The sequence below is a fragment of the Pygocentrus nattereri genome, chromosome 19, assembly GCF_015220715.1.
Source record: "Pygocentrus nattereri isolate fPygNat1 chromosome 19, fPygNat1.pri, whole genome shotgun sequence".
In the NCBI taxonomy this organism is placed as follows: domain Eukaryota; kingdom Metazoa; phylum Chordata; class Actinopteri; order Characiformes; family Serrasalmidae; genus Pygocentrus; species Pygocentrus nattereri.
In genome coordinates, this window is record NC_051229.1 from 15,746,050 (window position 1) to 15,771,980 (window position 25,931).

General features: G+C 39.3%; 1 protein-coding gene across 1 annotated transcript in view; it reads left to right on the forward strand.

Annotated features, from left to right (window-relative positions):
- ncana (neurocan a) overlaps window positions 1–25,931 on the forward strand; it is a 169,842-nt gene that overhangs the window by 33,614 nt on the left and 110,297 nt on the right. The window contains exon 2 of the mRNA XM_017697127.2: window positions 23,678–23,748. Within this exon, the coding sequence (XP_017552616.1) occupies window positions 23,679–23,748 (70 nt within the window). The 5' untranslated portion in view covers window position 23,678. The remainder of the gene's footprint in view (window positions 1–23,677; window positions 23,749–25,931) is intronic.

Sequence of the window (25,931 nt, forward strand, 5' to 3'; positions counted from 1 at the left end):
ACACACACTAACACACCACCACTTCAGTGTTACTGCAGTGCTGAGAATGTTCCACCACCCAAATAGTACCTGCTCCGTGAGAATCTATGGGGCTCCTGTCCACTGAAGGACAGGGTAAAAGGGGGCTAACAAAGTATGTAGAGAATCAGACGGACTACAGTCTGTAATTGTAGAGCTACAAGTGCTCCTATATAGTAAGTGGATCTGATAAAATGGACAATGAGCATAGAAACAAGGAGGTGGTCAGAGTGTAATGCCTGATCGGTGTATATATGGTATTGATTACAAGTTTATGATCTGTATTCTTGCCAGAATTGTTCTGATCATTTCAGTGAGCATGAATGAGAAATAATTTACCAAAAGCTAAGAAGAGGGTTTCATGAAGTATATGCCAGGGGAGACCTAGGAGGGCCTAGGAAGTCTGCAGACATCAACCATGCAGACTTCAGAGGCCCTGCAAACCCCCAAATCCCCCCAACTCAGTCTTGATTTTGAGCTGGAGGACTCTTTCATGGCTGGCTGCCTTGCTAGAGGGGGTCAGCACACTTGGATCATGCCCTTGCTCTGTCAAAAAAAAGGGCCCGTATCATAGAAAATCAGATCTTCCCTAATAAAAGAGTTCTGTGTGCTTTGTACTATGATTTTTATGATGAATGATTTTAAATCATACCACTCACTCCCCAGTCCACATATATGTCCATATACAGAAACTAAGCTGCAAAATCAATCCACTTTGAATTAATCAAAACCTTAAACACATTATATATGACAACCTATTTAGTCTAGAGCTGCAGTACCATCCATGAATGCTGAAGTGATGCAGACTATTTACTGCAGAGTGAAAAATGTGGAAAAATGATTAAATATTGTGCTCTTTCTGGCTGTCATTAAGCACATTGATCAGTGCAGTGTTTCAAAGGATCCAAACATTTGAAAGAAGTGCCTGAATTTTTTTTTCATTTTTTTTTTAACATGTCTGAAAAAATAGACCTTTTTTTACTGTCTTAGTTCAGCCCTTGAAACAAAAACATTTGATGTCCTGTATTAAAATAAAGGGATCACTAAAACATAAAGCTCTTAATGTAAAAAAGAATTAATGTGAAATGATGTACATAGTAAATTAAATGACAAAAATGACCGAAAATCCAAAAAAGAATGGTTAATATGTGTCTTTCCATTGGAGGTGCTCAGTCCCCAATTATATTAAACATAATTCATCAAAGCATATAAGTTAAAGGCCAAAAGTCTTGCTTTTGCATAATAATTAATAGAAATAGTAACCAACCAACCACTAAAATGCCTTGTGATTTTTGATTACATTACCAAAAATTCAAAACTATGTCATGGTTTGAGAACCAAGTTATAAGTGGGCATCAGAGAAAACAATATGATGCAAGAAAATGTAGAAAATAGGCCCTTTAAAGTGAGCAAAAGTCTAGCTCAACTGAGGCTGATCTTAGCTAAAATGTCAAGAGGAATTTAGTCTTCACCCTCTTACATGGAGACTGAGGCTGTTCAAGACTCCAGCAGCATTAAGAGAGATTTAAGTCTTTTTATTTGGGTTGTACAGAGGCGGAGACAGCAGAGCAATATAATGGCTGGATTAGTTTTTCCTGAGGAACTTGTGTAGTGTCATTTTTCTGGATTTAAATTTACAAAACCACAAAAAAGTATATTTTATATTTATATTTGATATCTGATTTCTGTAAATTATCACAGATAACCTGGATTACAAGGACTAAATAGCCCAGATGTACATCAGCATTACAAGACAGACCTGACACTCACTAACAATAACAACACGGAGTGTCTATTTGCATGCTATGTTATTCCATAACAGAAACAAAACTGCTACACTGCAGATTTTTTTCCTGATTCATGGATCTTGTCAGTATAACTTAAATTACAGTTTGTACTTTGGTAAAACTAATACATCCTAAAATCAGTGTGGATCATCAAGTAATCATGCATAAATCATAACACATTTTATTTCTGTACTGTGAATGAAGTGAAGTGCTTTATGGGGGCGGTCTCATTAGGTGAGTGGTCTCCTTAGGCAAGGGTGGTGGGAGAGAAAGGTGAAATATAATATTATTGATCATTTTTCCTGGCCTCCTTGTGCATTGTGGCTTAATGAAAAGTCAGAAGACGTTTAAAGATAGGTTAAAGTTGCTACACTTTGATTAAAGATTACAGAATAACATCAATTTAAGCTTTAAAATGGTAGAATATGATGGATTGCACTTAATATAATCAGGAACATGAATCAGGCTAACAAGATTTAAAAAAAGGTCATTTTGGTTTCAGGTTGACTTTAAGGCCATTTGAAGCAGCTTCATTGTTGTGGTAGTTGGTTCAGAGGTTAGGGCTGCTGAGTAGCCGCTGTAGGATTGCTGGTTTGATCCTGGTTCATGACACTGCAGGAGACTGAGTTTGAGCTACCCGCTGTGCCCTTGAGCAAAGTACAGACTGCGCCAAGGCATCTATTTCACCCCCTCTGTGTTCAGGCCAGCTATGAAGAAGAGAAAAATATCTTCAGCCTGAAGAAAGAAAGGCTGAAATCTACACTCTTTAAAATAACGGTTTCTAAATAGTTGTTGACTAGGTTTTAGCTTTAATAGGTCATGCAATATTGAACATTAGTGAACAATAGTGAACATTAACACAAAGCGTAGACACAGCTAGACCCACCATCTCATACAGCTAGCATTAGTTAACCAGGGTTGAGGTTTGTCTGTGCTAGCTATGTGAAGCTAAATATGCTAAGCTCAATGTAAAAACTAGTTTGTGTGGAGTTAAAAATACTGTATGTAAACTTTAGCATAATGAACACTTTTATTAATGAACAAATGATCAACTTTTTATTTTATAACCATCAATTTAGTGAAGGAACAATCGTGAGGTAAAAACTCGCTAAGAGCTTATGCTGCCAGATGCCAGAGTTCGCTAGCTAAGCTAACTGCATTCGGAAAAAGAAGGAACTAGTGCTAATTATAAAGCTATAATTCTAGCATTAGATTATAAAACATCAGTTTTTTTTTAATCAGAAGCTGGGTTAAAGTCACCTAGCAGCTAGGTAGCTAAAACAAAGTAGAACATTAGCAGTACTGCTGTGTCTTATCCACTTGTACCAGTGCACACACTCTTAACACACCACATTATTGTCAGTACAGTGCTAAGAATGATGCACCACCCAAATGTGGTGGTTCTGTGGGGGTTCTGACCATTTAAGAACATGGTGATAGGGGGCTAACAACGTATACAGAGAAACAGATGGACTACAGTCTGTAACCATAGCACTACAAAGTGCACCTATATGCTAAGTGGAGCTGATAAAATGGACAATGAGTGTAGATACAAGGTAGGTGTACTTAATGAGGTGGCAGGTCAGTGTATATTCTAAATGTAATAACAGTTATATGTACAAATTACATACTGAAATCTTAAGTGCAACATACGTTGTTTGATAGACGCATTGAAAAGCACAACTAAATGTATTTAATATATATATTTGAATTTGTAACTTATTTGTCATAAGCTGTTCCAAAATAATATATTTCATGTACATTAAAGTTTAAACATTAAAGGTATGAACCTTTTTCTATCAAACAAACAAATCAAACAAAGTACACTTAGATGCATTTTCTTTCATGAGGGGTACCCAGCACTGTGGAAATAACCCAACAAAATGCTCCACTAGGCTCAACCTATATGGGCTGAACAAATAACCAAGTGCTTTTTAGAGTGCAGGCTTATTACATCCTAAGGCTTATTATTGAGTAATTATAGGGAGTTCACTGGCTGAGTTATTCTCAAGTTATAGAAGTCTATAATAATAGTTTGGACCCGCCAGCAGGTTTTAAGTGATCTAAGGTTCCTCAGACTTTCATATCTCATATACAGACACAGTTCTCTAAAGAAACATCTATTGAAAGGTTCCTAAGGCAAGCAAAAGTGGTTCTTCCATGGAGTCACTTCAAGATGGGCCTTTTTTTTGTGAATAATGAAATAAGGAGCCTCACCCTGAAGGCATGAAGGCTGAGGCATACTTATAATGCTTATTTGAATCAGCTTTGTTTAAGGCGTGTTATGTATAATAGGAAAAAGGTCCACAGGTAGCTAAATAAACACAGTGGCTTTCATCGCTGATCAAGTTTTAACACTAAATTTACTGGAATGGGTCACAGTACGGGTTTTATATCACAGAGTGGGCAATGCAGAGATTCTGATTTTCTCCTAATTAAATCATGCTCTGTGTGCGTGTGTGTGTGTGTGTGTGTGTGTGTGTGTGTGTGTGTGTGTGTGTGTGTGTGTGTGTGAGGGAAAGAAAAAGAGAGAAAATCCATTCCCACAACTGTTTTTTCTGTTCTTCTATTTCTATCTATTATTCACTGTAAATGAATGCTCCTACTGTTATTACTATGTTTTATGACCGGATTATATCTAGATGTATTTTGGCTCGACTCTATTCCCACTTTTCACTAAAATGTGCCCCCAGTATGACCAGATGACCCCCCATAATCCTTTTATGATATGAATCATCAAGCTTGGCTCAGAATGCTTGAAGGCTCTTAGTTTGGGGAGAACAGCAGCCTCATGTGACTTCCGTCTTGTGTTTCCTTCATTATCCTCACACCTGGTGATCAGCACTGAGCACACTCATTTCTGTTTACAAAACTGTGTGCGGATGCTGAAAATTCGTTGCATTTATATATGTGTTGAATGTGGTCAAGATCCATCACTGAGCACCTGATTGTGGTACGAGTGATCCAATCGTAATCCAATCACAAAGCATCCTGAGTATGTTCACACCTGGATTCTCATGAAGGTACAATCCGAACATGATCCCATCACTAGGGCCAACTCTAATTTTGAATTCAGTTGAATCCAATATTCGACCATAGCAGGGACAATTGAAGAACTAACGCTAGCAAAATGAACTTTACTAATAGGGGTCAGTTGTGTTGTTCCTGATTCTACTCTGTCAACTCCATGAAGTGGGTAGATGTCCTGGCACTGACAGGTTCGATTGTAAGAAGGACATTTGAGGGAGGATGTGAGGGGATGTTATCCTCCCAGTCAAATACCATGACAACCCCCTCTTGTAAAAAGACTGCCCCTCATTTCCACTCCCTTTAGATCACTGTTTATCAACATTATCATTCCATCAATACGTGAGATTTAGACACTACATGCTTCACTTGAATCAATTGGTGGTTAGGACAGAGTGCTTACAGAAATGGTGTATATGTAGAATCTCACGATTTGCCCTGTCGTCTGTTATGCTGTAGAGAGTTTGGTGCTGCACATGCACCAGCTGTCAGTGTTGCTAGATTTGTGGTTTTCCAGCCAAACTGAACTAGTCTGAAAATGTTGTTTTGGGTAAAAAATTGTTTATAGTTTAAAATTTAAAATGATAATATTCTATATGTTGTTGGTAATTGTTGTGGTTTTGCTAGCTGAAATAAAATGCTGCTTAAAGAACTCACATGTTTATGGGCACTAATAAATGTTCTAGTATACCATATATGCAGCAGTACTGAGCAGCCCCTGCCTTATAGTTTTCTTGCGAAGCATTTAATAGCTGAGTATTTTTGCAGAAACCACATAACAGCTCAGAGTCTGAAAGATGATGCAACCAACTCTGATTCTTACTGACCACAGCAAAGTTAACATCAGTGGTTTCATTCAAAATCAAATTCATAAACACATAAGACACTTGATAAATATAAAGACATGAGAAATGGCAGGCTAATCACAATATAAGACAACGTATCTCTAAAGCCGTCTGTCAGTTGAACACAACACGCCCCCTCCACTACTGATTGTAAGCCACTTTTTCTTTACGAGTTTGACATTTTTCATTTGTTTTCCACTTTTCCTAAAGTGAAATACAGCTTGTCTATTGATGTATGTGTTGTGTGAGGTGACTTTGCCATACAGGCTGTCCATCTCTCACACTCTGTCAATGTCGCTGTGTAGAATCAAAACTTTGGAATTGACCCTTGATTCCCGAATGCCGGGAATCAAGGAATTCTTTCTGGCATCAACTTCCAGCCCTGCTGATCACCATAAGTGCATGTTGATGGGACGTGCAAACAACCTGGGCCTGTTCATCATGTCAGCCACAATGACGGTGTTCAGCTGTGGCAGTGTTGTCAGTATGTAGGTGGTTGTGAGCTATAATCTGTATGAACAGAGTGGATTGAGGTTTGGATGTTGTTGGACTGTCAGGCTGCACTCTTATCTCTTCCTCTACATCTCAACTGTCTGTTTCTTTCTAATTCCATCTCCTCTCCTGCTTTAATTATCTGGAGTGTGTGTGCATGTGTGAATGCCTTTGTGTGCGTGTGCGGATGTGTGAATCTGGAGGAATCAGTAATCATCCAAGCGCTTCTGTAGCAAGGCTGAGTTTCCCCACAGCGCTGCTGGATGTGTGTGTAATTAAACTGTTGACACACACACACAAAGACCTGTGTCTCAATTCCAGCGCTATGTTCTTGGGAAATGTATGCAAAAATCGAGATGTTTGCAGGGTAGTATCATCTCATCAGCACTTCTCTCCCAGTTTATCATGCAATCATTTAACGGGTAGTTAAAATTTTGGTAGTTCTCATTTTAAAACTCGTGTTTCTTTATAAAAGTTTCTTTTATTTTTCAGTATTACGATCTTCAGTACACTATTTCATTTGAATCAGTCGAGCGCTTTAAACAGTAGTCAGCTGATAGCTTGCTTGCTTGTTCACATAGTCCTATTGACTGCTAGCTTTTGTCTTGAGGGGCTTCTTTTTTCTTTCAGATACTTTAGGGTATGTCTTTGTCTCAGAATGGTATTTTGCATTTCTTATAGAAAAGCTACGGCCAAGTAGCATAGGCTATTTTCCAGCAAGATAAATGAGTAAAATAAAACGTAATTCCAAAACATTATCTAGGGGCCAGGATAAAACGATTTTAAACCTTTTCATGCACTTCACGGTGCACAACACTTGAGCTGAGGCAAAAGCATGTCGATAATCATAGACTAGCTTCTCTTTCTCATAAAGCTTATCCAGCCTCACAATGGTTGCTATGAAAAAACACATTTGTGGTCAGAGCATGGAGAGGTCAAAAGGTTTTACATTATTGATCATATCATTAATCATTGATTGCAGCCTTTTGAATTGAAATTCCAAACCATTGAATAGTAGACTATGGCTCTGTATATTATAGTATCTTGGCGAAGAAGGAGACACAGGAGAGGCCATGATTTCTGCTACGAGGAGTGCTCTTTATTAACACCAGCAGAAAAGTCACATGAACACAGCCAGAGATAGCAGGAAAGGTCACTAATAGCTGCTATAGAAAGAAGTAAATCCAGCAAGACTTGATGACTGAAGACTGTTATTTGTAACATGTTTTGGCACATAGGCCTACATCAGGTCTTCATCATACCCAAACTACAGCCCTAAATATAGGGCACAAACATGTCAAAATCAATTAAGTCCATTAAAACAACAGTGTTCTTACAACAGGAATACTCTGTCCGTCACGGCACAATCACCTCGGAAACACTACCGAAAAAGCATTAAGGCAGATTCGCTCTTTTCTATAAATCTATAAAGTAGTAAAGAGTTATTTGGCCTGCAGATTTGTTTCATATTGTAAGTAGCTTATGCATTTTTGGGCTGATCATGTAAACAAAGCACCCCAGAACCCAAGAGGATAAGTGGCTTAGATGATCAGTGAGTGTTATCAATGCAGGTTTTTTAGATTTGAATCGATTCAAAATGTTGATTTTTTTGTTTCTTTATGGTCATGAGCTTTGGGTAATGACCGAAAGAATAAGATCGCGAATACAAGCGGCCGAAATGAGTTTCCTCCGCAGGGTGTCTGGACTCTCCCTTAGAGATAGGGTGAGAAGTTCAGTCATCCGGGAGGGACTCGGAGTAGAGCCGCTGCTTCTTCACGTCGAGAGGAGCCAGCTGAGGTGGTTCGGGCATCTGGTTAGGATGCCTCCTGGACGCCTCCCTCGGGAGGTGTCACAGGCGAGTCCACCTGGGAGGAGACCCCGGGGAAGACCCAGGACACGCTGGCGCGACTATATCGCCCAGCTGGCCTGGGAGCGCCTCGGAATCCCCCTTGGAGAGCTGGTGGAAGTGGCTGGGGAAAGGGAGGTCTGGGCTTCATTGCTTAGGATGCTGCCCCCGCGACCCGAACCCCGGAGAAGCGGAAGATAATGGATGGATGGATGGATGGATTTATTGGAGTTGAATAAAACCAGCTTTACTCTTATTATTGCTTGTTACCACATGAAATGTATTGTTAGGTTGAACTGATAATCCATTTTTAGTGGTGAATTAATTATGTCATTACACCAGAAAAACATTACAAAGCAAACTGTTACATCATTACTATATATGAACAAACAAAGTAATCACAACTAAAACAATGTTGATCTTGCTAACTAGGTGTTAGATAAAGTAAAAACATTAGTAAAAACTTTAACTCTATTTCATTGATCTTTGCATGTGCTAATGCTTGTTCACTGTAGATATTGTGAAGCTTTTATTGGTGTTGTACTGCTGTACTAAACTTTACAGGAGAAGGAAAAAACATACTTTACTTTCAATATAAGTCAATGGAACCAGACATTTTCCAAGTAATTGAATTGGGCCATTTAATTTGGTCCGTTTATTTTGAAGTAAAACTGCAAAGAAAAACTGCAAAACTGGAGATACAAGGTTTTGTTCCGACAGCTGTGCTTTGTAGTATTTGGTATTTGCTCGTAAAGAAGATGAGTAATATCTCCCATCCCTGCTTTAAATCACTGCAATGTGTGGTCTTGTGACATTTGTTAAATTCAAGCCACATGCTTCTGCAGCCCAACCCTCTCTCGAAGAGTAGTGGAGACCGCTCGATCGATGAGGGTTATGGCACTGCAACACTTCCAATATGGCTGCCTGTGCTATAGGGCTCATCCATCAACCCTGCCACTAGAACTTTGATTAAGTGAAGGGTCCTAACAGGGCGCTGTCTGCACCCGGGGGATTTATGATCAGGCCCTAGGGGGATGTCCTCATGTTTGCTGTAATGGAGGGGGACATGCCAGGCGGATCAAGACCCATAGCATTGGACAACTTCCACGAGTATGATTTAAAGAGACGGCTGATGTCTTCTTACTGCAGTAGCTGCAGGGAGTTGGCTAGCATGCTAGCTCTTTACTAATCGCATGTTCTGTACATCTTGCCTTATCAGAGCATTTATCCAAAAGATTTGTGATGCTTTATGGCAAACCCTTAGCTGGTGATCCATGTCTATGGCTTCCTTTAGATGTGTCAACTTCTGCACTGGCCGACGTTCCCCCAGGCGCGTGTTTTCGGCGATTAGATAATCCACTTATTTCTAGTCACCCAGGCTAGGGAAGAAGTAAGAAGTGGAAAAGAAGCCATCAAAGTGTCTCAGAACTGGGGCTTTTGCATAAGCCTCTCAAACGCATATGATCTGACTAACATCACCATTAACCCTTTGATTCCAAAGCTATTTCTGTTTTTTAAGCTACTCTCCTCTGTTAATACTGTGATTTCCCAAGGCTGTTGTTGAATTTACTTTAGACAGCCCATACCAAGGAAGATTTTTTTTTCTCACTTTTTTTTAAAATAAAAGTTTGATTGAGTATGTTTCAAAACATACCACTCACTTCCCCAGTACATGTAGTCTGTATCTCGTTGCTGTCGGGACAAAACCTCGTATGTCCATTTTTTTCAGTTTTTCAGTTTTTGACATAATTTGAAAATACCTGTTGTCTTTTACATTGTGTATAAATTTAATGATGAATGGACCAAAATAAACGGGCAACAATGACATGAGAAAAAAATCGGGTTCCACTGACTTATATTAAAAGCAAAGAAGGTTTTATCCTTCTCCTGTAAAATGATCATTTTGGAGATATAAGGTTTTATTCCGACAACAGCGACATGGAAATGAAGCTAAAACAGCCTCTATTCAATTTACTGTTTTGTGGTGTCATTCATGTTGAAGTTATAGCTTTCAGCCAGACGTCATTCACATATATCAGTCTAAAAGACACAAATTAAAACAGCCTGTTTTATTTGAAAGAATAAAGAGAGGTTGGAAAATGTTAATATAAAAATGAACAGGCAAATGTAGAATGTTCGAAGTAATTTGCTAGTTCAGACGTCCTAGGCATGTATTATGAGAAGAGACTGTATGAATGCTGGAGTGGTGGAAACTCTGAGAACTTGGGCTGGAATTTGTAGGGGCTTCCGCTTTAAGTTAGAGGACCAGATACCCTCCACCTTGATGAACAGAGGTAGGACTAAGAGATAAGGCTGAGGAACAGAGAGAAGATGAGGTGGTGGAGGCTAGAGATGGAAATTTATACGACTTCAGATTGGAAGGTGATGGAGCTTCAGGCATGGTCCTCCTCTCTCGCTTTAGCTCTTTTAGAATTCCAATTGTATGAAAGTATAAAGAAGGAATTTGTTTGGGAAAATATACCCAGATTATTATTTTCTCATCTCTCTCATCCACTCACTCCAGCTCTCTCTCTCCCTCTTGCTTGCTTTTTCTTTTTTCTCTCTCAGCTGTCTCTATATCTTTCCCTTTCACTGTACATCTTTCTCTCATCGCCTCTCTCCTAATTTTTCTTCTGTCTCTGTCTGTCTCTCTCTCTCTCTCTCTCTCTGTTTCTCCCCCTCACACTCTCTCTCATTCTCTTCCCTGTCTTTTACTCTCTCAATCTCTCCCCTCGCTCCCTTTCTTTTTTGTTTTCTTTCTCTCTGGCTCCCTCTCCCCCTTGCTACTTTTCTCTCACATGCTTTTTTCTCTTCTCTGTCCCTCTTCTCCCTCTCCTACTCTTTCTCTTTTCTCTTTCTTTTACTCTCTTCTCATTCTCTCTCTGTCATTCCTCTCCCTTTCTTTCTCTCTTGTCTTTCTCTCTCCCCTCTCCCTCTCTTTCTTTCTTTATTTCTTTCCTCTCTCTCTCTCTCTCTCTCTCTCTCTCATATTCTGTCCTCTTTCTCTCTGAATGTGTGTGAAAGCTCACTCAGAAGTTCTTGCATTGCATCCAACAATAAAGGTATCACAGAGCTTCTTTAATACAGTGATAGAAAACATTACAGCGCACAGAAAGCTCCACTTCCTGATGCATTTTTCTATAACCATCATGGACATCCACTCATCATAACTGCTCCGGAGACAGATTTTAATGAGTTAAAGGTGACAAAGATAAAGTCTGTGAATATATCACTGGCCAGATGCTGGGTAAAATTGGGTTAATAGCCATTCTTGGGATACATCTCTTCAAATTAGCAGTTTGAAAAGCTGTCTGAGTGTCTTCCCAGCTAGAAGCAGTATCGAGGGGACCCGTGGTGTGGCCCATTAGCCGGTCTAATGGTCCGGAACCCAAGACGTTGCTGGTTCAGATCTCCAATTTGAATGGCCTGCCGCTGCTTCTTTGTGCCATCCAACCCCAATTACTGCGGCAAGGAGCAGTGCTAACCGATGAGATTTAAATCACGGCCAAGTGAAAGGCTCCGAAAGCCTGAAAGGCTTGAAAAGCTAAATGGCTGCGCAAGGTGGGGTGGATGGGGTTTGCCAAGGAGTTTACAGTTGGAGGCATTAGCTGCGTCAGGCTGTTCAGTCATTCAGAAACTCATTCCCCATTTCAATCTCAATGGACTCTCTCTCGGGCACCATTGGAAACAAAGCAGAGAGCACGGCCTTCCCAGGCCTGTAAATAAGTTTCTCTTTAGCTGTCCCCCTTTTTCTCTTTTGCTTCCATCTCTCACTCTTGCTCTCTTGCCCTTTCTGTCCAACTTTCTCTCTTTTCCTCCCTCCTCCTCCTCCTCTTGCTTTTGCACCCTCACCCTCCGTCCTGCCCTAGCTGGTCCTACATGGCTGAGGAACATTGGCTGCTCTCCAAAACCATGATTTGGCGCTTTCTCATACAAATCCCTCCTTTCTCTCCACTGTTTCCCTCACTCTCTCCCCTTCTCACTGTTTTCTCCCTTTTCGTTCTCTTTTTAGCTTTCACTGTTTTCTCTCTCTCTCTTCTCTCTCTGTTTCCCCCACTCTCTCATGTCTCTCTTCTTTTTCTTCTCTCTCTCTCTCTCTCTCTCTCTCAACCAGACTCTATCTCTCTTTCTTTCTTTACCTTTCACTGTTTTTCTTTCTCTCTCTCTCTCTCTCTCTCTCTCTCTCTCTTTCTGAATCTCTGTCCCCATTTTGCTTTTTCTCTTTCCTTTTTCTTGTCTTTTCTCTCTCGCTCTCTTGCTCTCAGTTTTAATCTCTGTCTCACCATCTCTCATTCCCTTTCTTGTTTCTCTTCTCTTTCTGTTTCTCTCTTATTTCTGTCAACAACCAATTACTTTCCCCCTTTTTCGTGCTCTCTATTCTGTTCTCTCTCTCTCTCTCTGTCTCTCTGTCTCTCTCTCTCTCTCTCTCTCTCTCACAAACTCCATTTCTGCTTTCTATATAACTCTGTCTCTCTTTTTCTTTTTTTCCCAGCCTCTCTTGCTCCCCCTCTTTCTCCCTGTCTCTCTCATACACCCACTCTTGCTCCCCCACTTTCTCTTGTCTTTCTCTCTGTTTCCTTCCGTTTCTCTCTTTTGCTTTTCTAGCATTCTTTTTCCTTTTCTGTCTATCCCTGCTTCTACTTCATTTTCTTTCTGTTTTGCGTTCTTTCTTTCTCTTTACTGTTCATTAGTTTTCTTTCTAACATGCCCATTTTCTCACACTCATCTCGCTGCCTCTATATGTCTTCATCCTGCTCTCTTCCCTTCTCTCTTCTCTCCATTACACTCTCACTCTCTCTCTGTCTTTCTGCTCTCACTATCTTTTTCATTCTGTGTCTGTTTTTTTCTACTTTCTTCTCTAGGAGGTTTTTCTTTGGCAGTTCCTCTGTGTGCTGTGATCTAAGCGAGGTTGGGCTTTAGGCCAGTGTGTGGCTCTTACTGCCAGACTCTCTCTCTCTCTCTCTCTCTCTCTCTCTCGCTCTCTCTCTCTCACACACACACTCTCTCTCTCTCTGTCTCTGTCTCTGTCTGGGTGGTACCCGTTCAGTGGGCACTGGGTTCTCTCGCTCTCTCCGCATGAATAATGGATGGGCTACATAAGCTCTCTTCACTCTCGGCTGCTCTCTGCCAGGGGTTGAGTTGGCGAAACGCGAACAGCAGTGTGTTCAGAAAGCCAGAGACATGGACCCCTACCCCCACCCCCACCCCCATCCATCCACACTAATGCATCATGGTCGTAAATCTCTGACCTCACAAAGATTCGATTCTAATGTAGTTCTATCAGAAACAGTTTACTGTTCACAAAATCAATAACTTTTTTTTTTTCATCTCTTCCAGAATTTCTTTTCACTGTGGCTTGTTGAGACATTTAAGCCTACCAAACATTGCTGGAAAGTGACATTTAGGTTAAACAGGACTGGCAGTAATCTAAGTGTGTCTGTTTTAATTGATCTCCATTATCAACTTCATTTGGTTAATTGAGTAGCTAAGGGGGCAATTACTTTTTCACAAAGGGAACGTTGGATCACTTATTCCCTTCAATAAATGAGATGGTCATTTAAAAACTGGTTGTTTGTTCAGGTTTTCTTGGCTTTATATTAAATTGTCTAAAAAATTGTCCAAAGATCCGAAACAGTTTAATGTGACTAATCTACAAACACAGACTAAATCAGGAAGGGTCAAGTGCCTTTTCACAGTAATGTACATGTTTGAGAACTAACAAATGATCAATGTAGGCCAATTTAAAGTGAAAAAAAGCCATATTTACATTAATCAAACCAGGAAAATCATCATCATGATTTTCAACCATCAAAAATCATTTGCTAAAATGTTACTAAGTGGTTGCTAGGTTGTTGTTAGTTGGTTGCCAAGGTGTTGCTAGGTGGTTGCTGTGGTGTCCTAGTTGGTTGCTAGAATTGTTATGTGGTTGCTTTGGTATCCCAGGTGGTTGCTAGGGTGTTGCTAGGCAGTTACTGTGATATCCCTTATAAATGCTATGATGTTACTAGTGTACTTGTCTTATCATTCTGTAAGTAGAGTGCACAGACTTTTGCACACAGTATTCCCCCATTCATTTCCTAAAGGAAACAATCATATTTGTTTTATTATTTATTTACAAAAAAACATACCGATCAAAAAGCTGTTTACAAGCACACCATTCCGGACCAGATCAAACATTCCAGAGTTGGAACAGTGTATATCTCAAAAAATGCAGGACAAAAATCTGGCAGGAAAATAATAATAATAATAATAATAATAATAATAATAATTATTATTATTATTATAAGAGTAAGATACTAATAGATAGTAATATACTATCTTATAATATTTTAGCAAATGCATTTGTACATAAGACTTCCAGCCAGCACAAGTCCATTTAATAGCTTTGACATTGATCTGTGAATGTGGTCTTTCACATAGTTTAATTCAAAAGACTTTTCAGCTTCAGGAATGAAATACAAACAGCACCACCCTCCAGATGATCAGGACAGGCATTATTCTTCAGTAACACCTTTCCACCATTTCTAAAGCCCTACTGAGATGGAATTAGTTTTAAATGAGGAGGTGTTGTAATGCCAGTTTACCACAGGATGGCTGTAAGGTTTATGACTGATTCACATCTCAGTATAAGTGACTTGGAAATGTAATTCTCACTGCATAAAATAAACCTTTTTTCTATAATTTATGAGGTTTGAGGTGGGATTTTATTTCAGTCTGAATCTGTCATGTCCGTGGCCTTTACAAGACTGCTAAGTAATCATTTCTGTATAAAATACCTTATATAATATGCCAAACTGAGAGCTGCCTTATTAAAAATAGTCCTGTTTTTAACGTCACATTAATGTAATAACAAAACCGGGTTATTGAAAATGGTGCATTCCCATACTTTCTCTTAAACAACTTGATCTGACCCAGTTCATTAATCCTCATGTTCATGATAAAAGTACTGAAATGCACAACATATTTGGTGATGGCTGAATTCCAAAGAGAAGGAAAATGAAATATCTGGAAAGTGCACTTTCTGTCTTTTTGGGCAGCATTTGGTAAGTTGAATGAACCCACTGTATTAGCCTAATGTGAGTCTATTTAGTGGTTAGTCACACAGAGTGTTGATATTGTTTGGAAGTGTGGTGCCCATCGCACAATGCTGATGCTCGACGAGGTTTCAGTTGGGCTATTTGGTGTAATATGGGGAAATTACACAGATCCTTTATGCTGTATGAATAGGCCAATCAAATCACACACAATTACGTTACCAGACCTCCTCTTGTAAAACTAATCCTGCTCCAATAGGGCTTTAGATCACTGAGAAACACTGGTAAAAATTACGTTACCTTACCTCCCCATGTAAAATGAATCATACCCAAATAAGACTTAATAACTAGTCTTAATAAATAGCCTAATAACTCTTACCACCACTGCCATTCTCACTGCATGTTTATTTTGAGGAGTTCTTCCTTCACCTGATGGAGGAACAAATGTTAATAAATGATTGTCAGTCAACTTTACAAGCAGTTAATTGAAACACTGAACAGTAAACAGTACTTCCTCAAATGAGGAAAAAACTCCTAAGAACAAATCTGTAGTGTGGACATCAATGGCAGTAAATTCATCAGAATTGCTAGGTGTAAAAGGGGATTCAACTGATTGCTGTATGATTTGATAACAAAGTCAGAGTGGTTTGGTGTGAAATGCTCTGTTATAGAGAAACATGCTGAGTGAGAATTTTTTACACTGGTGCTTATAAGAACTAGACATCCAAAGCATATATTGCCTCTAAAAGCATGAAATAGTTATGAATACACTGCCTGATGCCTGAGACATTGTTCGATGGTAGTTTTGAAATAAGCTTTTGGCCTTAAATATATATTATACCAGCACTGTAGAAAATAGGGTACTGAGGAGGCTACAACACTCTCAGATTTCAAGATTGCAACTGCTAAAAACAATAATAATGTTGATGATATACAATATAATAATATAGGGATCTGAACTTTTGACCCATATGTGCTTGCTTTAGAGTGGAGTATTTTTCTATTTTTTTATCTATATTTTCATAACTTGCTTTAGCAGTGCACTATTTAAGTGAACAATGTATTTTCATTAAAGTGAGCCCAACTGCTTCCCTTGGCAGCTGCGGACCACTAAAACACAGAGGTTGAGGTGCAAAGAGAGAATGTTTATGCAGAGAAAGACCTAATGAAGTTTTTATCTACTGTTGTATCTCCCGCTCTGTGTGTTTTCCAGTGTTGAATCTCATCGTGTGATTGTGGGCGTGATACAATTGGTCAGTTGGTTACTGCATCACATAACAACAATCTGACTGGTCACCTCTCAGTCAGTGGACTGGTGTGTAAGTTACACTATATTTCCAAAAGTATTCTGTCACCCATCCAAATCATTGAATTCAGGTGTTCCAGTCATTTCCGTGGCCACAGGTGTATAAAACCAAGACCTCCAAACTTCATGTGGCCTTCAGATTCTACGTACTACTCAAGAGCAGTACGTAGAGAGCTTCAGGGAATGGGTTTCCATGGCCGAGCAGCTGCATCCAAGCCTTACATCACCAAGCGCAATGCAAAGCGTCGAATGCAGCGGTGCAAAGCACGCCCCCATTGGACTCTAGAGCAGTGAAGACGTGTTCTCTGGAGTGACGAATCACGCTTCTCTGTCTGTGAATCCAGTGGATGAGTCTGGGTTTGACAGTTGCCAGGAGAACGATACTTGTCTGACTGCATTGTGCCAAGTGTAAAGTTTGGTGGATTGGGGGATTATGGTGTGGGGTTGTTTTTCAGGAGTTGGGCTCGGCCTCTTAGTTCCAGTGAAAGGAACTTTTAATGCTTCAGCACCAAGAGATTTTGGACAATTTCATGCTCCCAACTTTGTGGGAACAGTTTGGAAATGGCTCCTTCCTGTTCCAACATGACTGCACACCAGGGCACAAAGCAAGGTCCACAAAGACATGGTTGAGTGAGTTTGGTGTGGAAGAACTTGACTGGCCTGCACAGAGTCCTGACCTCAACCTTATAGAACACCTTTGGGATGAATTAGAGCGGATATTGCAAGCCAGGCCTTCTCGTCCAACATCAGTGTCTGACCACACAAATGTGCTTCTGGAAGAATGGTCAAAAACACGCTCTTAATCCTTGTGGAAAGCCTTCCCAGAAGAGCTCAAGCTGTTATAGCTGCAAAGGGTGGGTCGACATCATATTAAACCCTATGGATTAAGAATGGGATCTCACTCAAGTTCATATGTGTGTGAAGGCAGATGACCGAATACTTTTGGAAACATAGCGTATGTGTATATATTGCCGTCTCTCGCCTCATTATAGTGCCATACATACATATATATGTGTGTGTGTGTGTGTGTGTGTGTGTGTGTGTGTGTGTGTATAAATTTTGTCAACCTTACCTGTAAAAAACTCATAAGACACGTACAGGTTCACAGGTAGTTTTGGATAGTAAACGTTGCTGCTGTTATGTTGTTGTGCTGGCTGTATAAACATAGGCCTACTTCACACTGAAGTATGAGAAAGATATATAAAGCTTAGATGTTTTTGAAGGGCCCATATCACAGAAAAACAAATTTTCTTTTCTTTTTGAAAAACATGAATTTGGTGTACTATGTAAACATTGTTAAACTATCAAAAAGTATTTTTTATTCTGCTTATGGAAACACATTTATGTATCCACCTATCTAACAAAATGTGTGTGTTTGTGTGTATGTGTCGGTATTGGAATCAGCTGATGCACAAAGTTTAGTATTGGTACTGGAACAAGTGCCATTAACGGGATACTGTAAAATCAACTATAAAGCTTTTCATTTCAAAATTTTAAGCAGTCATTAATGCAGCATCCGTGTTTTCGTTGCATGGCTGGTATAATGAGGCATTATTATAATGAGATTAAAAAGAACTGGTGGAAGGTAGCACGACCACCCACAGAGAGAGGGGGGGGTCAATGAGCGATTTTCTTGGGCCTGAAGAGACTGAGGGAAATGCAGTGAGTGCCAGAACTAAGGGAAAGAACAAGACAAAGAGAGAGGGAGGGTGAGGCATGGAAAGAGAGGGAGAAGAAGAGGGAAAGTTCATTATCATTCTGCGAGTGTGTTCACCCGGGTACCTGATTGCCATTCCATATTCGATTAAAATGAGGAACTTTTCCAACTTTTCCTATTCATTCCCGATTTACATTCATCTTTCTCCTTGTGCACAGCCATAAAGGACACTGGCAGACTAATAAAGGCCAGTGTTTTTCATTTTTCATCAGTAAAGGGAGCGCATCTCATCAGTAAAGCGTGTGTGTGTGTGTGTTTGTGTGTGTGTGTGTTTTCAGATATTTCAGTATTGTTCTTATATGTTTACAGTCTCCTCGAAATGTATTAAGAGCAAGGCCAGTTCTTTTCTTTTTGCTTTACACTGAAGACAAATGATGAATATGAGAAGATAGATGAGAATTTTAAGAAGCTTTAGCTTCCTTATATTTACATGTACGTTTTGTTTGAACCTATCCATTTTTAAAGTGAATAAAAATGTTGGTTTATGTGACTGACATGTTTCTTGTTGCCCAGGTACACACTGTTAGACTGATTTGTTTAAACAATTAATAGCTCAGAATGTCTACTCTGGGTTTTAACCCCTTTATTTTGCCTGTGAGACTGCGTTTGTTGTTTTAAACCATAAACCAAAATAAAGACCATGTCTATGGGTCAAAATCAAACCATTTTGATGCTGAGAAAAGAGGGAAAATCTGTCAGTACCATTGCACAAGCTTTGGGCATAGCCAATACAACAATTTGGAACGTCCTAGGAAAAGAAAGAAACCCCTGGTGTACTAACAACTAAACATTGAACAGGTCAGCCAAGGAAGTTGTTGACAGAAACACTGTGAGAGCTATGAAGAAAAACGTAAAAACAATAGTCAGTGATATCATCAACAATCTCCACAGGGTAGGGGTGAAGGTATCAAAATCCACCACTCAAAGAAGACTTCAAGCGCAGAAATAAAGAGTCCATACTGCAAGGTGCACAGCATGTATCAGCACGAATGGCTAGATTGGAATTGGAGTTTTATGGAAATAATAAAATCAAGATTAACCTTGACCAAAGTGAAGAAAAGGCCAAAATGTAGAGAAAGAAAGGATCTGCTTATGATCCAAAACATACAAGCTCACTGAACGAACATGGTGGAGGTAGTGTCATAGCCATTGGACTTATATGGCTTCTTCTAGAACAGTCTCCATAATGTTTACTGATGGTAGCAGCATAATGAATTCAGAAGTCTACAGACTTCTGCCTGCTAATTTACAGTGAACTGCATTCAATCTAATTGTGAGGAACTTCATCATGCAGCAAGACAATGTCCCAGAACACACTGCCAACGCAACAAAGGACTTCATCAGGAGAAAAAAGTGTAAGGTTTTACACTGGTCAAGTCTCTCACCAGACCTTAACCCAGCTGAGCATGCATTTCAGCTCCTGAAGAGGAGAACTTCCCAAAACACACAATAACTAAAAGAAGCTGTGATGAAGAGCATCACTAAACAAGAACCAGTTTGAAACAGTTTGGTGATGTCAGAGGGCCTCCAGCTTGATGCAGTTATTGCAAGCAAAGGATATGCAACCAAATATTAAGTGTTATTTATTGTCCTGCTATCTCTTCCTATATTTTTGCTTAGCTAAATATTAGGTGGTCTGCCACCAAAGGTGTCATGTTTTAGGATAACTTATCTAGATGTAAATATCAGGAAAAGCTGAATTTATGATCTGTCATCTCATATCATTCTCTTGATTTTCAAACCTAAATGTCTTCAGTATAGAGCAAAAACAAATGTTGGCCTTGTCATTCCAACACAGGCGAAGAACATGTGTGTCAATAGAGAATTTTATTATATTATTACTACACATATGTAGGCACATGCATATTATTGCTGTCGGAGCTCATATCTAAATGGAGAAGAATAATGCAGTAATAATGTAAATTAATGATGCAAAAAGATTTTATTTCAAGTCAATTTGGAGCATTTCTGTTGGTCCATTTCAAATGATGCAAATTAAAAATGGAGATACATGTTTTTTGCGTACCAGTGATGATAGGTATGGCCATTTGTATGACCACAAGTGTGTGTGTGTGTGTGTGTGTGTGTGTGTGTGTGTGTGTGTGTGTGTGCGCGTGCATGCGTGCGTGTGTGTGTGTGCGTGTGTGTGCGCGTAGGCTGGCACCTGTGATCTCATGATGCCCTTCCTGCTGACTGATGTCATTGCACTTCTTGGCTGAAAGAGACTCGCTTTTCAGTCTTATCTGTGTGTGTGTGTGTGTGTGTGTGTGTGTGAGAGAGAGAGAGAGAGAGAGAGAGAGAGAGAGAGAGAGAGAGAGAGAGAGAGAGAGAGATACGGCTGCTCTTTGAGCTCTGGATCCGACAGTGAAAGCAGCTTGGCTGTATTCTTGCTGATGGTGAGAGATTGGATGAAGGTCAGGGTTTTACTTTATGGATCATCAACACTGAATAATTCTAAGTACACTGGGGGTGCGGGTGGGGCAGAAGGAAAATATACTGTTTGACATTCAGGAAAGATTACTAAAATCATGTAAAACTTAGAGAACTCCACATACTCCATTTATAAAGCAGATCCGAGTGTCAGTGACCCGAAATCTATTGACTTTACAAAGACCAAAGAGCCTCAAAATTACTGCTCTCCTAAAAAATCTGACAAATATTATATTTCTCATGTTTCTCTTGAAATCAAGGGTAATAATAAGGATTTTGTCCCTTTTTGGTGCAGTATCAGCCTCTACTCTTCTGGGAAGCCTTTACACTAGATGTCAGAACATTGCTGTTAGGATTTGATTGCATTCAGTCATAGGTGCACTAATGAAGTCAAGTACTGGTGATGGTTGAATTGTTCTGGTCACCATTGGTGGCCATTCTGGACTGACTGCACTTACTGAGCTGCACTTCAGAGTTCGTTTCGAATACAATTTGGTAACAAATAGCTGTAAGAAATAGCATTTCTAGAACGCAGCACTAAAGGAAAAACGGTCTGTATATGCTTTAGAGAAGAGCGTCTCACAACCTAAAGAACAGCCAATAAGAAAGACAAGAACAACGCTGTCTTTTTCTGCTAATGACCGTTTCTATTGTACCCTTTTGTATGTTTTATGTTAATGGCTTTGAGAATAATGTACCTAGTAATATTCATGCCAATAAAGAAATGTTAAAGACAGAAAAAAAGGAGACAGGAGAGAGGAAAGAAGATAAAGAGAGCTAGGAGGAAGAATAAGAGGAGACAGGAGAGAGAAGACAGAGAGAGAGATAAAAGAAGATAGAGAGAACTAGCAAAAAGAAAGAGCAAGACAAAAAGAAAGATGGAAGCGATAAAGAGAGAAATGAGACTGCGAGACAAAAGACAGAGGGGGAAAAAGAGACAGAGAGGGAAAAGAGAGACAAAAATAAGAAGATTGGAAAGATGGAGAGAGAGGGACAGGAGACAGAGACAAAACAGACAGGGAGAGGAAATAGAGCAAAAGAAAGAGAAGAAAGAGAGAGAGAGATGCAAGGATAGAGAGAAGAGCAAGAGAGGAGAAGATAGAGAAGCAGGAGAAAAATATAGAGATAAGAATATAGAGCGATAAGAGACAGTGTGAGAAAGAGAAGAAAGAGGGGCATGCAGGTGAGGATAGAGAGAGATAGGAGAAAGAAAAAGAGTGGAGACAGAAAGAGAGAGATAGGAGAGAGAAAAACAGAAATCAGAGAGTGGGATAGGAAAAAGGAGAGGAGAGAGAATGAAAGAAAGAGGAAAGAGAACTAAAAAAGACAGATGTAGGAAACAGGGAAAGAAAGAGTGAGATGTGAGAGAGAGAAATAAGAGAGTTATATAGCAGAAAGAAAAGAGAGCAAGAGAAAGAATTAAGAGGGAGAGATAGGAGAGAGGAGTGAGCGGTCTAGAAGAAACAGAAGGAGGGACAGGAATGAGAGAGAAAGAGAGAGCAGAGAGGAGAAGAGATACAAGAGAGATGGGGAAAGGGAAGAAATAGAGGAGGGCAGGCAAGGATAGACAGAGGTAGAAGAAAGAAAGTGTGTTAGAGAGCCCAAGAATGAGAGAGAGTGTGGGAGAGAGAGAGAACAGAAAAGAGAGGAAAGAGATAGGGGAAAGATAGAGGGAGTGAGAGAGAAAGAGGAAGAAGACAGGGAAGTAGGAAAAAGGAGAAAAAGAGTGAGGCAAAAAAGAAAGACAAAAGACAGAAAGAGGAAAGAAAACATGTGAGAAAAGGAAGAGAGAGTGAGAAAGAGAAAGACGAAGGAGGAACAAAGAAAGTGAGCGAGAAACTAGAAAGAGAAATAAGAAAGGGAGATTGCTAGCGCTCTCGCTCCTTTCTCCAGAGAGAGAGAGAGAGCGAGAAAGATGGATGACAGCACTATAAAGTCTTTGGTGGAAACCTTTCCTCCTTAATGAATGTCTCTGTGTGACCCTCCGCAGTAAAGACTCATTACAGATTCTGATCATGACTGTGACACTGAGGGCAGAAATTCTCTCTATTGGAGAATCACAGAACTGAGGAGAACGTTTATCTGCTGTTTGGCTTCTTCACACTGGATCTTACACCAATCCTGACCACCACTTTTATCACTCCTTCATCTCCCACCAGCACCTTTAACACATAGCTGCGCTCGGAGATTAATCAGAGGGGGCATGTAGTGCCAAGCTAATTTAGTAGTGAATAAAGGTGTGAATCATACGTGTAATTAAAGATGTCTAATGTGTACAGTATCAACAAACAGGTACTGTACAGGTACATTTTAGTCCACTATCCAAGATATATATTTTTACATATTGACTTACTTTCTCAAAATTTTGACTCAATGTCTAAGTAATGAGTCATTTTTTCTAAATAATATTGACTTAATATCTCAAAATAATGACTTACTTTCTCAAAATGGTGACCCAATTTCTAAGCAATGACTTGTTTTTCAAAACTGTTGACTTAATATCTCAAAATGACTTACTTTTACAAATTGTTTACTTAACATCTAAGTAATGTCTCAATTTTTTACTTAATATCTCAAAATAATGACTTACTTTCTTGAAATGTTGACTCAATATCTAAATAATGACTTGTTTGTTCAAAATTAATTATAAAAGTATTATTCATTATTATTCATTATAATCTCAAAATAAGAACTTTTAGTAAATATTGACAATCAAAATAATTATGTACTTTCTTGAGATTTTGAGATGCTATGCAATAGTAATAGAGATTGTATATTTCAAGAAAGTTATAATTATTTCGAAAGTCATGATTTTGACAAAAAGTCATTTTTGCACAGTAATTCAGTATTTTGAGGAATTAATCATTCTAGTCTAATTAGTATTTTGAAAATAAGTCATAATTTTGAGCTACTAAATCAATCATTTGAATAAGTAAGTCATTACTTCACGATGTTGACATAGTAATACCGGAAATAGATTTAGTTTCTCTGTCCACTGGGAATTAAATTCTATGTCATATGATGTGTTGAACAACTACTGTTCAACACAAAGCATCTTTCTTCATGTTGGTCAGACATCCCATCCTGCATTTCTGTGTTTTCCCTGATACGTATGAACAGTCAGTGTTCTGGGTTTTGTATCTGAAAATGTTCTCTGTCTCTGTATCCTCTGCAGGATGGGGGGTGTGCGTGGTGCCAGTGGGCTGCAGAGTCTGGCTGTTCTCCTGTGTCTCTGGGCTGGATGGGGTAAGTGTTGAATCTCTCTCTGAGCCTCTTTTGATCTCTGTTTTGTCTGATGGCTCCAGGAAACCTCCCTTACAAACAGTAATAATTCATCACCGGTAAAGAGAGAAGGATGGCTTACAGCTAGGTGTTTTTGGTCTATTACTGTAACTCATAATGAAAGTTAATTTTGTGGCTATTCTGTGCTATTTGTGGTATTCACTAATGGATGGCATTTACATGTAGCAGCAGCCAACAAAGTCTGATGCTAACACTATAAATACCCCCAAAATGTGGATAAAATAAATGATTTAGTACTGTAAAAAAACTCGCAATACAACAAATACATTTTAGCAGTGCTGAACTGCCTGGTATTCAAAAGCATCAATAATAAGAAAATGGAAAATATCACTTTAGCTGTTTAGCTAAGATTAGTTAGCCAGCTAGCTCAATGCATCCTCATGTTGGAAGGCTGTGGGGTCTGAAAAACACGGGTTAAACTGGTAGACCGTCTCTCTTTCATCTAATGGTTTAGGGTTTTTTTTCTTTGTTTTGTTTTTCTGTTGACCAGTATGACCAAGCTGGTTGACCAGTATGACCAGTTGAACAGCAAAGGGTATGTTTTCACCTGTTCCAGCTGATCAACTACCTTGACATCAGGAGATACAGTATTTCAGAAATTAGGTGTAATCTCATAATAATAATCCAATAACGTAATAAAGCAGACAAAGGAAAATAAGTGAAAAAAGTTCCATAACAAAAATGATCAAAACATAAAAATAGGACAACTGTGTGAGGTAGACCACCCGGTAGACCACCTAACTATGAGTCTGCAATGGTTTGTAGCTGTCAAGAAGCTCTTATTGAGAAAAGAAAATAGACAGAAAAGAAGAAAATTTGCAAATAAAAAAAACAAAGAAGCTTGAGGTTTTCTCAAAACCACAGACTGACCACACCAAAGTCCAGACCTTAACATCACTGAATGTTATTATGGTTTCTTTTTGGAAAACTGAAAGCACGTCTCCTGAAGCTGTAGTAAGGGTAGAGTGTGAATACACTAAATATGGAAAATATATTACTTGTTGAGCCTTCTGTGTAATTTTCTGTTACATATAAGTTTATACTTTTTTCCTGACACTGAAAAATGAATAACTTGTTACTTACTTTAGTTATTGACCGTTTTGTCTGAAAATGAAATGACTTTTGCACAGCATTCTATATGAAGTAGATAGTTAGATTAGTCTGCAGTGGTTCTAAAATAGTTGAAATACTTTATTAGAAGAAACTCAAGTAAAACTACAAGTAGTGTAGCTAAATTCTCAAGTGCCCAAGTAGCCTATGGGAGCTTATGTAATTAGTGTAGCTATTATCTGTTACTTACCTGTAGCTGAGAAATCTAAGGCTAATTCATAGCTGTTTCTGATTAATAATCCAGGAGTTAAATAATTGAATAGTAAGCCTGCAGTTTTCTATAACAGCCTCTTTATTGCAGCATACTGGAAAACTGCAACACAGTCAGTGGCTTACCAGTGTCCTTGTGAAGATGCCGTTCAGAAAACGCCCACACTTTACATCTTTACTGCTTTCTGTTCAACCTTGTAGTACACCACACACACACACACACACACACACACACACACACACACACACACAAACACACATGCAGCCTCATATATCACTGTACAAGAGCCCAGTGTGCTTCTGCTTTAACCAGACCAGCGCCTTGTCCTCTTTAAGTGTGTGAGTATTATAGTTCAACCCTGCATCTAACATCTCTATTCTGGTGCTGGTGAAAGAAGCAGTCAAGCATGGCTGTCTGTGGACATTAGCAGCATCAGTAACAGTCAGGCTGCACGAATCATGCTGTGGGTCCAGCCCTGTAATACATCTCAAGTCAAGCTGCAGGCTGTGGTCAGCTGCCCTTTTATTAAATACCCTCAAGCAATGGATATGCGTAAAGGTGGGCTGATGGGAAGGTCAGCCCCCCTGCCAGGCCAATTTATGCTCTTGCACTTTCATACCAGGCTCCTATAGAGCGATAGCCTATATAACAGCCTGTGGAACAGCTCACACATGAGCTCTCTGGTTGGCTTTACATGGTGAAACTAGTCGCAGGTCATGAATTGCATGAAACCTAATTTCTTCCCAAATTAAAAATAGTCCAATAATTCAATTTATGAGTGTAGTAGCTAATATTGATGTATTAA